Source organism: Cricetulus griseus, unplaced genomic scaffold (assembly GCF_003668045.3).
Source record: "Cricetulus griseus strain 17A/GY unplaced genomic scaffold, alternate assembly CriGri-PICRH-1.0 unplaced_scaffold_274, whole genome shotgun sequence".
In the NCBI taxonomy this organism is placed as follows: domain Eukaryota; kingdom Metazoa; phylum Chordata; class Mammalia; order Rodentia; family Cricetidae; genus Cricetulus; species Cricetulus griseus.
Window position 1 is genome coordinate 25,831 of NW_023277002.1, and position 13,151 is coordinate 38,981.

Here is a 13,151-nt window from a genome sequence, read left to right on the forward strand (position 1 = left end):
TGCACACACTGACAAAAAAAACACACACTCACACAAACACAACCACACCCACACATGCCCTTTTCGTCACTGGTTTTGGTGCATCTCCCACACATTCATTTCATTGGTACGATCTAAATTCTGTCTTCATAAGACTATGTGCACACCTCTGCTCTTGTCTTCTGGTTTCCATTTCTGGAAAATCGATACCTTGAATCGCCAGGATTCTCATGCATTTGGATCCAAGGATGGGTGCCACAATGCCAGAAATCTTTCCTTAATCAGGTGGATGTCCGGAGGACTTGCACCTGTTTTCTAACCTTTATTTCATCTTATTAATTTATTTGTTTGTTAGAGACAGGGTATATCTATGAAGATTCAGAGCCTGTCTTGTAAATGGTTCTGGAGACCAGGGTGGCCTGGAGCACACAGTTCTCTCCTTGCCTTTTCCTCTCAAGGGCTGGGATTAAAGTGTGTGCCAATGCAGCACTGCTTATCATTCTTTCTTATAGATCCAATCACACACACACACACACACACACACACACACACACACACACACACGCACACACACACACACACACCACAATCCCTTTCTTCCTGTGATTCCATAGATCTTACTCACTCTCACTTGTTTCCTGTAAATCCATATTAATATATGTCTACCAGTACCCACACCTCTTATTTTCTTTTCAGCTCTTGCTTGCTTGCACACTCTGCCCTTAAATCCACTGCTTCTCAAGGTTTGAGATTTAAATGTGGTTTCCAAAGTTCCTCTTTAGTTTCTAAAATGAAGTAGAAAGTCGGGGATCTTGGATCGTTTATACTCCCCTCCTATGATTTCCATTTTATTTAGTCTCTCTCTCACAGACACACACACACACACACACACATTACAGGCATACATATTACTGTTAATATCCTTGATGTTCAGATAGTTTCGTGTCAACGGTGCTTTAATGTATTTAAAAATCTATTTACCTATTTTTCTGTATTTCGATCTGCTGTGGTATTAGTAAATTTAAGGATCTACCATCTCTAAGTAACTTCCGGTAGCAGCTCTCCGTAATCCAATGCATCTATGTATCCCTAAGATCTCTTTCTTAGTATCTGCCTACACCCAAATGTATGTGTATATGTCAAAGTTTCCAAAGAGACGAGTAGGAATTCCTTTGTACATAAAATGGAGGGTCTAAGTGTTACAGCTCTCTTGGTGATCAAAGAAAGGCCTGCTTTGCTTGTTGTTTGTTGCTTTGCAGGCATTCAGTGTGTCATTGTCAAAGTTGCCAGTAATCAAAGGACTGAGAGGGGCAGAAAGCACGGTTCCTCAGTTGCTGGGTCGGTGGGTCAGGGTGGGTTCACTTCCTAGCCCACCATTTCTTGTAACCCTTAAGGGCCTTGGCCATGAGCGGGGCAGGTTTCTTAGCCCTGGTCGTGTTGCTCCCAATGCTGCTGCCACCCAATCGCAGGCGGGGAGCCCTCTGCAGAAGGCCAGGACCAGAGGCTTCTGGGAGGCTCTGCACATTTTCTGTGGAGGCTTCCGTTCCGGGTCCAGAGTCTGCATGCTCCCCTGGCCTTGTGACCTGGGCTTGGAAGGCGACCGTCTTGGTTTGGCGGCCTTGAGGCTTCTTGGTTTGTGTGTTCTTGATGCGGGCACACAGGCCTTGTAGCCTCAACTGGAGGGACTCCTGCATCTTGAGGTGTGTCTGGCTCTCACTCTGGCTGCCAGTCCGCTGAGCAGTGTTGATGTGCGTCCCTGGGGAGTCCTCCTGGTGCAGACTCCAGAGCGGGCCTTCCTCCAGAGCAGGTTGGCAGTGAGTTTCCCACCTAGAGTGCTGCTTAGCAAGGCGTCCTTGGTTCGAATTCTGTGGGAGAGGTCTGGCACGTCTGCCACCTGAAACCACCGGCGTTTTGAAGTATTTCCTGCACGCCCAGGGAGCTGATTCTAGGTCATCCTGCAAGGAAGAGTCCTCAGGGCCATCCTGGGGAAAGCAGGTTTGGAGATTCGAGGTGGTCTCTGGAAAGGGACTGGCAACCAGGAGGAGATTCAGATCCTCGCAGCTTGGAGACTTGTCTCGAGGCACCTTTGCTCCAGGGCTCTGCGCCTCAGCCTTCCAGGTGCTTTTCCTCTTCCTCTTGCGGGGAGGCAGCACAGAAGAAGATGGAGAGCAGTCATAGTCGAGACAAGCCTCAAAAGAACCCAGATGGTGGTCTTCCTGGATGCAGGGTCCTGGGCTCTTTGCCCTCACTAAAGACAGGCTCTGCTTAGCTGGCCCAGCCTCTGGCTTGCTGGAGAGGGTCTTCATCCCTTCAAGAGGCCAGGGCTGCCCCACAGTTCCTTGGGGCTTGCCTACCCTCACCTGGCTCTCTGTGTCTAGCTGATTGTCCCAGAAGGACCCTCTTTGTGTCCTTTTCCCTGCTGGCTCCGCGTTTGGGCTGCCATTTGTGATTTGCTTGGAGCTTGTGTCCATGCTCTCAATCATGCTGTGCTGTGGGCTGCTACTACTGACTTCCAACACCTGGCTCCCATTCTCTCTGTGTCCCCGGAAAGCAGGCTTCTGAGGCTTATCTTCAGGAGAGTTGCTGCGAATCTCTGCCTTTGGGCTCCTAGGGAAGTCAAAGTCCTGCTGGGACCCAAACTGGGACTGCTCTGACCACCGGGCGGCTAAATCCTTGGCAAAGGGGACCAGGAGCTGCTGTTTCTTCATGAGCTTGATGGTCTGCTTGAAGCCAATCTCTTCCAGGATGTCGCCCAACATGGGCAGGGAAGAGAGTTTCTTTAGGGTTTTGTAAAGCTGCCTGGGCTCTGTCTCTGTGCACAGGCGCTCGCGCAGCTTGTGCAGGGCTTCAAGGCGGCATTCGGCCTCCATCTCCATAGACGAGGACCGAAGAGGGGCAACCGAAAGGCAGCAGGATTATCTGGGCTATACCACTGCCTGGGCAACGTGGCTGGCTCTCTGGGAGCAGAGGACAGAGCTTCAGAGCTGGCCTGCTTGTCAGTTGGCTCTCTGTGCCTCAGCACTGCTCTGCATGCTCACCTTGCCTTAAAGGTGGTGGTGGTGCCCCGCCTCCTCTGCATGCCCAATCAATCTCCTGGGTTGCTTTTCCTGGGCCCGCCCTTCCGGTCCTACAGGATTCTAGGCCACGCCTATCCCCCTCATTTCTCCCCCCCTCATGGATTTCTTGCGGCCAAATACCAGGATTGGCTGCCAGACCACTGCCTCCCTTAGAGGTGTGCCCTGAATCCTGTGACCCCTCTTAATCGGTCTTTCTCCTCTGGGAAGTGGAAGCTGAAAAATGGACTACTCCATTCTAGGGGTGCATGCCATAAATTGTACCTGTTCACAAAGCGAAAAGAACAAAGGGATGGGAACCCTTCACCTATCACTTTTTGTGCAGTTAATCCAGGGAAAACAAGGCTTCTGAAATGAGCATCCCTAAATCGAGAGCTAGTCTTGGGTGGGCATGCAGGTGAAAGAAACCCTGCTCCATCACCTTGTCTGCAGATCGTCCCTGGGTGTTCCACAAACCAGTAATACCTAGGCGTTCCCTCGTGCACAAGATTAGGCAAATAATCCTGCCAAAATTTGCATTTCGGTTTTGTTGTTGTTGTTGTTGTTAGAACCTTAAGAATTTAATTAGTAGAATTTCCTACAGTTACATCCAATTTGTTTTTGATCGCTCCTGTCTCTTGCTTTCTTCATCCCTCCTTCTTATTCTCTCGCTCTGGCTCTGTCTCTGTCTCTGTCTCTCTCTCTCGCTATCTCTCTCTCTGTGTCTCCCCCTCTCTGTGAGTGAGTGCATGCACACACTGACAAAAAGAACACACACTCACCCAAACACAACCACACCCACACATGCCCTTTTCGTCCCCGGTTTTGGTGCATCTCCCACACATTCATTTCATTGGTACAATCTAAATTCTGTCTTCATAAGACTATGTGCACACCTCTGCTCTTGTCTTCTGGTTTCCATTTCTGGAAAATCGATACCTTGAATCGCCAGGATTCTCATGCATTTGGATCCAAGGATGGGTGCCACAATGCCAGAAATCTTTCCCTAATTAGGTGGATGTCCCGGAGGACTTGCACCTTTTTTCTAACCTTTATTTCATCTTATTAATTTATTTGTTTGTTAGAGACAGGGTATATCTATGAAGATTCAGAGCCTGTCTTGTAAATGGTTCTGGAGACCAGGGTGGCCTGGAGCACACAGTTCTCTCCTTGCCTTTTCCTCTCAAGGGCTGGGATTAAAGTGTGTGCCAATGCAGCACTGCTTATCATTCTTTCTTATAGGTCAATCACACACACACACACACACACACACACACACACACACACACACACACACACAATCCCTTTCTTCCTGTGATTCCATAGATCTTAATCACTCTCACTTGCTTCCTGTAAATCCATATTAATATATGTCTACCAGTACCCACACCTCTTATTTTCTTTTCAGCTCTTGCTTGCTTGCACACTCTGCCCTTAAATGCACTGCTTCTCAAGGTTTGAGATTTAAATGTGGTTTCCAAAGTTCCTCTTTACTTTCTAAAATGAAATAGAAAGTCTGGGATATCTTGGATCCTTTATACTCCCCTCCTATGATTTCCATTTTATTTAGTCTCTCTCTCACAGACACACACACACACACACACACACACACACACACACACACACACTTACAGGCATACATATTACTGTTAATATCCTTGATGTTCAAATAGTTTCGTGTCAACGGTGCTTTAATGTATTTAAAAATCTATTTACCTATTTTTCTGTATTTCGATCTGCTGTGGTATTAGTAAAATTACGGATCTACCATCTCTAAGTAACCTCCGGTAGCAGCTCTCCGTAAACCAATGCATCTATGTATCCCTAAGATCTCTTTCTTAGTATCTGCCTACACCCAAATGTATGTGTATATGTCAAAGTTTCCAAAGAGACGAGTAGGAATTCCTTTGTACATAAAATGGAGGGTCTAAGTGTTACAGCTCTCTTGGTGATCAAAGAAAGGCCTGCTTTGCTTGTTGTTTGTTGCTTTGCAGGCATTCATGTGTCATTGTCAAAGTTGCCAGTAATCAAAGGACTGAGAGGGGCAGAAAGCGCGGTTCCTCAGTTGCTGGGTCGGTGGGTCAGGGTGGGTTCACTTCCTAGCCCACCATTTCTTGTAATCTGCTACGCCCACGGCGGTCACGCCTGTGTAGCAGAAGATGCCACTAAGGCGGGTTAAGGCCGCTGGGTTGGGGTCTGTGCTCCCCGGAGATGAGCCCCAGGCGGTTCCCTGGTGATCATGATGCCCGATGAGTCAACTCGAAGCAGCTGTCATTGGTGCCACTGCAGCCTCTTCTTCCTTGTCTTTTGTTCTGTGTATTTCTTGTGTCTTGCCAGCAAACTACACTGATGTTAAAGGAACATCTGAGGACATGCTAAACTCTGTCCCACCGTTTATCAAAGCCTTTGCTGAAGTGGCCAGTTTAGGGAATAAGATGGGTGAATCATGAGGGAAAAAGACAACTTTAGAAAGACTTGCCTTTCTTAAAAAGAATAGCTAGATCTAGAAAGCCCTGGTGTAGATGGGATAAAAAAGAGAGAAAAGAAGTATTAGAAAGCATGAAGCCAACATTAAAATACTGAGTGACTTTATAGAAAGGATTTGATAGACTTCATGATGTAGAAGAACTTTATGAGGCTTATTTTACAGAAGACTTAGACTCTGAGGTCTAAAGATATCTAGGGCCAGAAAATCAGGAAATGGGTAAGAGACGTGGTTGGTGGTATGAGACAGATTTTGGAGAACTCTTAGATCATGTCTTTGGGCAATGACCACAATCTGAAGCTGAGAATAGATCATCTATAAACAATTTTGCTGTTCTTTTTCTTTCTGTTGTATGATCTGGTGATGTAGCCCCCTTGCCAAGTTCCCTGATCCCCCTTGCCAAGTTCCCTGATTGTAACAGTATATAAGCATTGCTTGAGATGAAGTAAAATTGCAGCAGCATATTCAACTACATTGAGTGTGTCTGTCTGTCATTTCCTCGCCGATTCCTGATTTCTCCTTGAGCCTTCTCCCTTGTTCCCCTCGGTCGGTGGTCTCCACGAGAGGCGGTCCGTGGCAGGTGGCGCCCAGAACAGGGACTTGAAGGACAGGTAATCTTTCTTTTCTTTCTCCTCAGAAATCAGGTACGGCTCTTACCAGGGAACTGCAGTCCCGCCAGTAAAGGATCACTGGTTAAGTGTAAGTAATCACAGGAAAACATGGGGCAATCTATGACTAAGAATGAGAGGATGCTGGTAACTATGTTACAGAGAATGTTACATAAATCAGGGTTTATGGTCTCATCTAAGGCATTGGGGCAATTTATGTTATTCATAAAAGAAGTTAGCCCTTGGTTCATGGAGGAAGGAACTATGTCACTAGAAGAGTGGATAAAAGTAGGTAAAGAAATGCGTCGGCATGTTCAGAAGAATGGTGAAAAAACCCTTCCCCCTCAAGCATTTCAATTGTGGTATCAGGTTCGAGAAATTTTATCTGAAACCACCCCCTTTGAGGGGCTTATGAGGGAAACAGCATCAGATGAAGGATCGCCTATTTATGATGAAATGGGCCCGGAGGAAGGGGCGCCAGAGGAAAAGGTTCCACTTAAATCCTCTGCCCCTTCAGCTCCTCCTGTGACTATTACCTATGCTAAACCAGACTTTGAAGGTCTTGGATTAAAGGATGATGATGATTGGGGACTGGATGATCAGATGGTAGAACAAGATTTTGAGGATGATTTCCGAGATCATTCAGACAATCGTAGGCCCCTAAGGGCTAGTAAGAATCCCCCACAGCGAAAGAATCGGCCTCCTCTTCCTCCGATGGGTTTTAGAGGAGCAATGGCCGAGGCTCGACGCTTGGGAGATACTACCTTTTCTACCTTTCCAGTCACAGAATCCTTAGGAGAGGATGAAGGCCCTATATGGGAGCCTTTGCCACTAAAGACACTAAAGGAATTACAGAGTGCAGTTAAGACTGTGGGAGCTTCAGCCCCCTACACTCTGCAGGTTTTGGATATGGTGGCTAGCCTTTGGCTGACTCCATATGATTGGATGCAGACAGCCAAAGCAACCCTGTCTCCTGGGGACTATAACCTTTGGAGAACTGACTATGAGGACCGGTGTAAGGACACCATAGTGCAGTCCCTCAAAAAGAGAGGGGCTAAACCCACAATGTCTATGCTTATGGGGACTGAGAGGTATGCCACGCTACAAGCACAAACCAGCATTCCTAGAGAAGTGCTGGAAGCAATAACTCAGAATGCTGTCCAAGCTTGGCGAAAGCTGCCTCCTCCAGGAACCAAGGGAGGAGCATTGGCTAGTATTAGACAGGGCACAGAAGAAGCCTATCAGGAATTCATTTCCCGTTTGGAGGAGGCTGTAGGAAGGATGCTCCCCCCATCTGAAGGGACAGACATTCTTCTCAAGCAGCTTGCCTGGGAAAATGCCAATGCTCTATGTCAAGATTTAATACGCCCCATTAGGAAGACAGGATCTATTCAGGACTACATAAAAGCATGTATGGATGCCTCACCAGCGGTAGTTCAGGGTATGGCCTACGCTGCAGCCATGAAAGGTCAGAAATTCAGCGCCTATGTAAAGAAGACTTATGGAGGCGGCGGAGGAGGACGTGATTCATCCTCCCCGACCTGTTATAACTGTGGTCAATCAGGGCACCTGCAGAAAGACTGCAGGAAGCCGCGAGGCTCAGTGCCTCGGGGAACTCCCGGTCTGTGTCCCCGGTGTAAAAAGGGGAAGCACTGGAAGAATGAGTGCAAATCAAAGTTTCATAAGAATGGTTCTTCTCTAAATAGAGATGATAAAGAGGAACCTGAGGAGTCAAAAAACTAGGTCAGGGGTGTTCTCCTAACCCCGCACCCAAGGGAGAGGAGAAAACCTCACCTGGGCTAAGGTTAAATCCTGAAGCTCCAGAATTTACTATTCATGAATTGCCTAGAGCAACGCCAGGAAGTGCAGGTCTAGACCTGGCTAGTGCAAAGGATATGATTCTGTCAAAATGGGATGGAATATCCTTGGTTCCAACAAAGGTTAAAGGGACACTGTTGCCACAAACAGTGGGATTAATTATAGGAAGGAGTTCTAATTATCAGAGGAATTTTGAAGTACTTCCTGGTGTATTAGATGCAGATACTGAGAGTGATATAAAAATAATGGTTAGGCCTTTATCAGAGACTATGCAAATACATAAAGGACAAAGAATAGCACAGTTATTACTGTTGCCCTATATAAAATTACCTAATCAAGTCATAAAAACAAAGAGAGGTCAGGGCCAATTTGGATCCACTGATGGAGTTCTCTGGGTCCAGGACCTAGGAAACCGTCCTTTTAAAATTATAAAATTAAATGGAAAAGGATTTAAGGGCTTACTCGACACAGGGGCAGACAGGACATGCATTTCTGCCTCTGACTGGCCTACAAGTTGGCCAGTACATAAAACAGGATCCTCCTTGATGGGATTGGGATCAGCCTCAGGAGTGATGCAAAGTTCTGCACATTTGAAATGGAATTGTGATGGAAAAGAGGGACTCATACAACCTTATGTACTTCCCTCTCTCCCATTTACATTGTGGGGAAGAGACATCTTATACTCTATGAATGTAAAATTGGTGACCTCAGATCAGCTGAGCCATCAAAATTTTTCATAGGGGCCACTGCTGAAGGGCTATATGCTGACAAAATTGAGTGGCTTACTCAGGAGCCTATATGGGTGAGTCAGTGGCCCCTAACAGAAGAAAAGATACAGGCTCTGGAACAACTAGTACAAGAACAATTGGAAAAGGGACATATAGTAGAGTCTAATAGTCCATGGAATACCCCAGTATTTGTGATTAAGAAAAAATCTGGAAAATGGAGGTTATTGCAAGACTTAAGGGCAGTAAATGCAGTAATGAAAGACATGGGAGCTCTTCAACCAGGGTTGCCATCCCCAGTGGCAGTCCCCCAAGGATGGGAAATAATAGTAATAGATTTGCAAGACTGCTTCTTTACTATCCACTTACATCCTGAGGATAGTGAACATTTTGCCTTCAGTGTACCCTCAGTAAATTTTAAACAGCCTTTTAGACGTTATCAGTGGGTGACTCTCCCACAGGGTATGAAAAATAGTCCTACATTATGTCAGAAATTTGTTGATCAGGCTTTAAAAAATGTAAGAGAAAAATTCAGTTCCCCGTTTTTTACACCGGGCAAGAGTTCAAAATACTTATTACCCCCTATAATAAAGCACAAATTGATAATTTATTGCAAAATAATGAGGATTGGGTCCTAGCATTGCAAGGCTTTACAGGTCAAATATTGTATCATTACCCCAGACATCCAATAATAGAATTTACAAGGCATGTGGAATTTATTTTCCCCATTTGGACTTCTCAAAGCCCCCTTGATCAGGCTTTGTGTGTTTTCACAGACAGTTCTTCCTCAGGAAGGGCTGCGGTTTTCACACATGAGGGCAGAATTTATGTAGATTCAGGAAGTAAGACTTCTGCTCAGCAAGCAGAAATTAGAGCAGTGATTTTGGCCTTTAAAAATTTTCCTCAACCTTTTAATCTATATTCAGATTCAAAGTATGTAGTAACTTTGTTTCCAGCTTTGGAGACTGCTCTTTTATCAGGAAAATCCCCTATTTTACCTCTTTTACAAGAATTGCAGCAATGCATTTGGCAAAGAACTCAGAAGTTCTATGTAGGGCACATAAGAGGGCATAGTAATCTGCCTGGGCCTTTGGCACATGGTAATGCCATGGCAGATTTTTATACTCAAGAAGGAGCATTTAATGTGCAAGAAGCCCAAGAAAGTCATGCTGTTCATCATCAAAATGCATTAGCCCTAAAAAGAATGTTCCAAATAACCAGGGAGCAAGCAAGACAGATAGTAAAGCAGTGTGCCCAATGCCCACCTGCTCACTGCACTTTAAAAATGGGGGTCAACCCTAGAGGCTTAAAACCAAATGTGTTATGGCAAATGGATGTGACGCATGTCCCCTCATTTGGGCGACTGTGTTATGTTCATGTAACTGTAGATACCTTTTCTCATCTAGTAACAGCCACTGCTCGGACAGGAGAAGCTGTAAAGGATGTGATACAACATCTAACTCATTGTTTTCAAGTGATGGGTATGCCGTCTCAAATTAAGACAGACAATGGTCCGGCATATACCTCCAAGTCTTTTGAATCATTTTGTGCTCAGTGGCATATAGTCCACACTACAGGAATCCCTTATAATCCACAAGGGCAGGCTATTATAGAGAGAACTCATCAGGTCTTGAAAACGCAAATTGAACGCTTACAAAAGGCCAATAAATATTTTACTCCTCATCATATTTTGTCTCACACCTTATTTGTTTTAAATCATTTAAACACAAATGAGAAGAATGTCACACCTGCTATGGTACATTGGGCACATGAATTTAATTCCGCCCTTCCAAAATTTATGTGGAAAGATCTTCTTTCTGGTCTTTGGAAAGGACCGGACATCCTAATAACATCGGGACGAGGGTATGCTTGTGTATTTCCACAGGATGCGACTCCCCCATCTGGATTCCAGATAGGCTCGTCCGGCCCGCAGAGGGACAAGCGGCGCAGAAAGAGGAAGTGGCAAAAGCAGCAGAAGCAGCTGGTGACTCAAAAAAAGAAAATGAAACTACCGTCTTCGCAGACAAGAAGAATCACTTGGATGAAGATCAAGCACCTGATGAAAGAAGCAAAAACCTTGCTGAAACAGCAAGGAAAACCCCTAACAGCTAGCATGAACTTTCTTGCCATTTTGGCTTTAATTTCTACTCCCCCCAGCTTAGAGGGTGTGGCCTATTGGGCTTACATCCCCAATCCTCCGATCTTACAGCCTGTGGGTTGGCTGGATCAGGAGCCCATTAGAGTTCTAACCAATGATACTGTCAGGATGGGTGGTGCTCGGGACTCTGACGCGAGAGCCAGCTCGTCCTCTTTAATAACCTTTGAGGGCAGAGCAGACTTGCTGCCAATTTGTATCACACTGCAAGGGAAAGTGCCGGAAGGCTGCCTGAGCACAGGGTATCGTACTTTCTTAACTGATGGTCCTGACAAGGAGAGTGCTGGTAAGCGCTGGGTCTGGGAAACACAATTCCAGACTCTTGGAGATCCCTTGTATAAAGAGAATTTTATTAAAGTTTCTGAGATACCAATAGATCCTTGTATCCTAAAATATCATGATAAGGATCAATTCTGGGACTCCTCTTTGACTAAATTTCCTGCTTGGTTAACCTGTGGGTTTCCTAATGCAGCCACATGGTATCAACCTAAGAATTCTGAGCTGCAAATATGGGATTATTCTAATTCTAATGGACAGAATAATGTTTATGAGAGTTACTTAAAATCCCATAAGGAAAAGTTTCATGATTATGAGTATGTAGGAGAAGGTGAGCCTCTTAGGCGATGGTTCTCTCCTGGGCTTGTGGAGCCTACATGGTTTGCAGTTGAAGGAAATGCAACCAAAAAACATACAGATTTGTTTAGACTTGTTGCTGCCGCTAACATGTTTTTGGAAAAAACGACCTAATCATACTCTGCCGGATGCCATTGGGTTGCGTGCTTGTGTTTCTTATCCTAATGCTCTGTAGTTAGCTTAATCTGCTTTTGTTAATATTTCTTTGATTAGAAATTCATATCAACTTACTTGTCATTCTTGTAAATTGACAAATTGTATTACTTCAGCAGAATCTAAGAATTTGGGTACCATGCTTATTGTACGCAGGCCTCCGTTTGTTATGCTGCCAGTGGATCTAAAAGATGATCCTTGGTATGATAACTCAGCACTACAGGTGCTAGATACTTTGAAGGACTTGGTTCGACCACGGAGGTTTGTGACTGTATTTATCTTGGGTATCACAGCATTAATTTCGATACTCACTACTTTTGCTGTGGCTACCACGTCTTTAGTACAGGAAATTCATACAGCTCATTATGTGAATACATTAAATCAAAATATAACTTCTGCTTTGATGGAGCAAGCAGCTATTGATACTAAGCTAGAAGCAAAAATAAATGTATTAGAAGAGGTTGTCCTTGCCCTTGGACAGGATATCTCAAATTTAAAGACCACCCTCTCCACGCGTTGTCATAGTGGATTTAGATCAATCTGCGTGACACCTCTACCTTATAATCAGTCTCAGTCATGGGATAAGGTGAAAGCTCATTTACAAGGAGTCTGGCTAGATAGAGATATTACACATGATTTAGGAACCCTACAGAGAGATATTTCTGCTATGAGTCAGGCACATTTGCAGCTTGGAGGACTACAGGATTTGGCCACAGAAATACAACAAGGAATAAAAGCTCTCAATCCATTGGATTGGATGCAGTATTTTGCTTTCATTGGCGTAGTTTTGCTGCTGGTCCTTTTGGTTGTATTCTTATTTCCATGTCTCTTGAAATGTCTTTTCAGCTCTGTGGCCGAAATACAGCAAGAAGTCTTTGAGTTGCAATTTAAAAATAAAAAACGGGGAACTGCTACGCCCACGGCGGTCACGCCTGTGTAGCAGAAGATGCCACTAAGGCGGGTTAAGGCCGCTGGGTTGGGGTCAGTGCTCCCCGGAGATGAGCCCCAGGCGGTTCCCTGGTGATCATGATGCCCGATGAGTCAACTCGAAGCAGCTGTCATTGGTGCCACTGCAGCCTCTTCTTCCTTGTCTTTTGTTCTGTGTATTTCTTGTGTCTTGCCAGCAAACTACACTGATGTTAAAGGAACATCTGAGGACATGCTAAACTCTGTCCCACCGTTTATCAAAGCCTTTGCTGAAGTGGCCAGTTTAGGGAATAGATGGGTGAATCATGAGGGAAAAAGACAACTTTAGAAAGACTTGCCTTTCTTAAAAAGATTAGCTAGATCAAGAAAGCCCTGGTGTAGATGGGATAAAGAAGAGAGAAAAGAAGTATTAGAGAGCATGAAGCCAACATTAAAATACTGAGTGACTTTATAGAAAGGGTTTGATAGACTTCATGATGTAGAAGAACTTTATGAGGCTTATTTTACAGAAGACTTAGACTCTGAGGTCTAAAGATATCTAGGGCCAGAAAATCAGGAAATGGGTAAGAGACGTGGTTGGTGGTATGAGACAGATTTTGGAGAACTCTTAGATCA

General features: G+C 45.0%; 1 protein-coding gene across 1 annotated transcript; it reads right to left on the bottom strand.

Moving 5' to 3' along the window:
- Window positions 1-1,337: 1,337 nt before the first annotated feature.
- Window positions 1,338-2,855, bottom strand: LOC113838093 (elongin-A3 member D-like). Its single transcript, XM_027433871.1, has one exon. The coding sequence runs from the start codon at window positions 2,853-2,855 to the stop codon at window positions 1,338-1,340; it is 1,518 nt and encodes a 505-aa protein (XP_027289672.1).
- Between the last annotated feature and the right edge of the window lie 10,296 nt (window positions 2,856-13,151).

Bases quoted from the DNA above. Each gene is read 5' to 3' on its own strand.
- LOC113838093 (XM_027433871.1), bottom strand. From the start codon at position 2,855: ATGGAGATGGAGGCCGAATGCCGCCTTGAAGCCCTGCACAAGCTGCGC.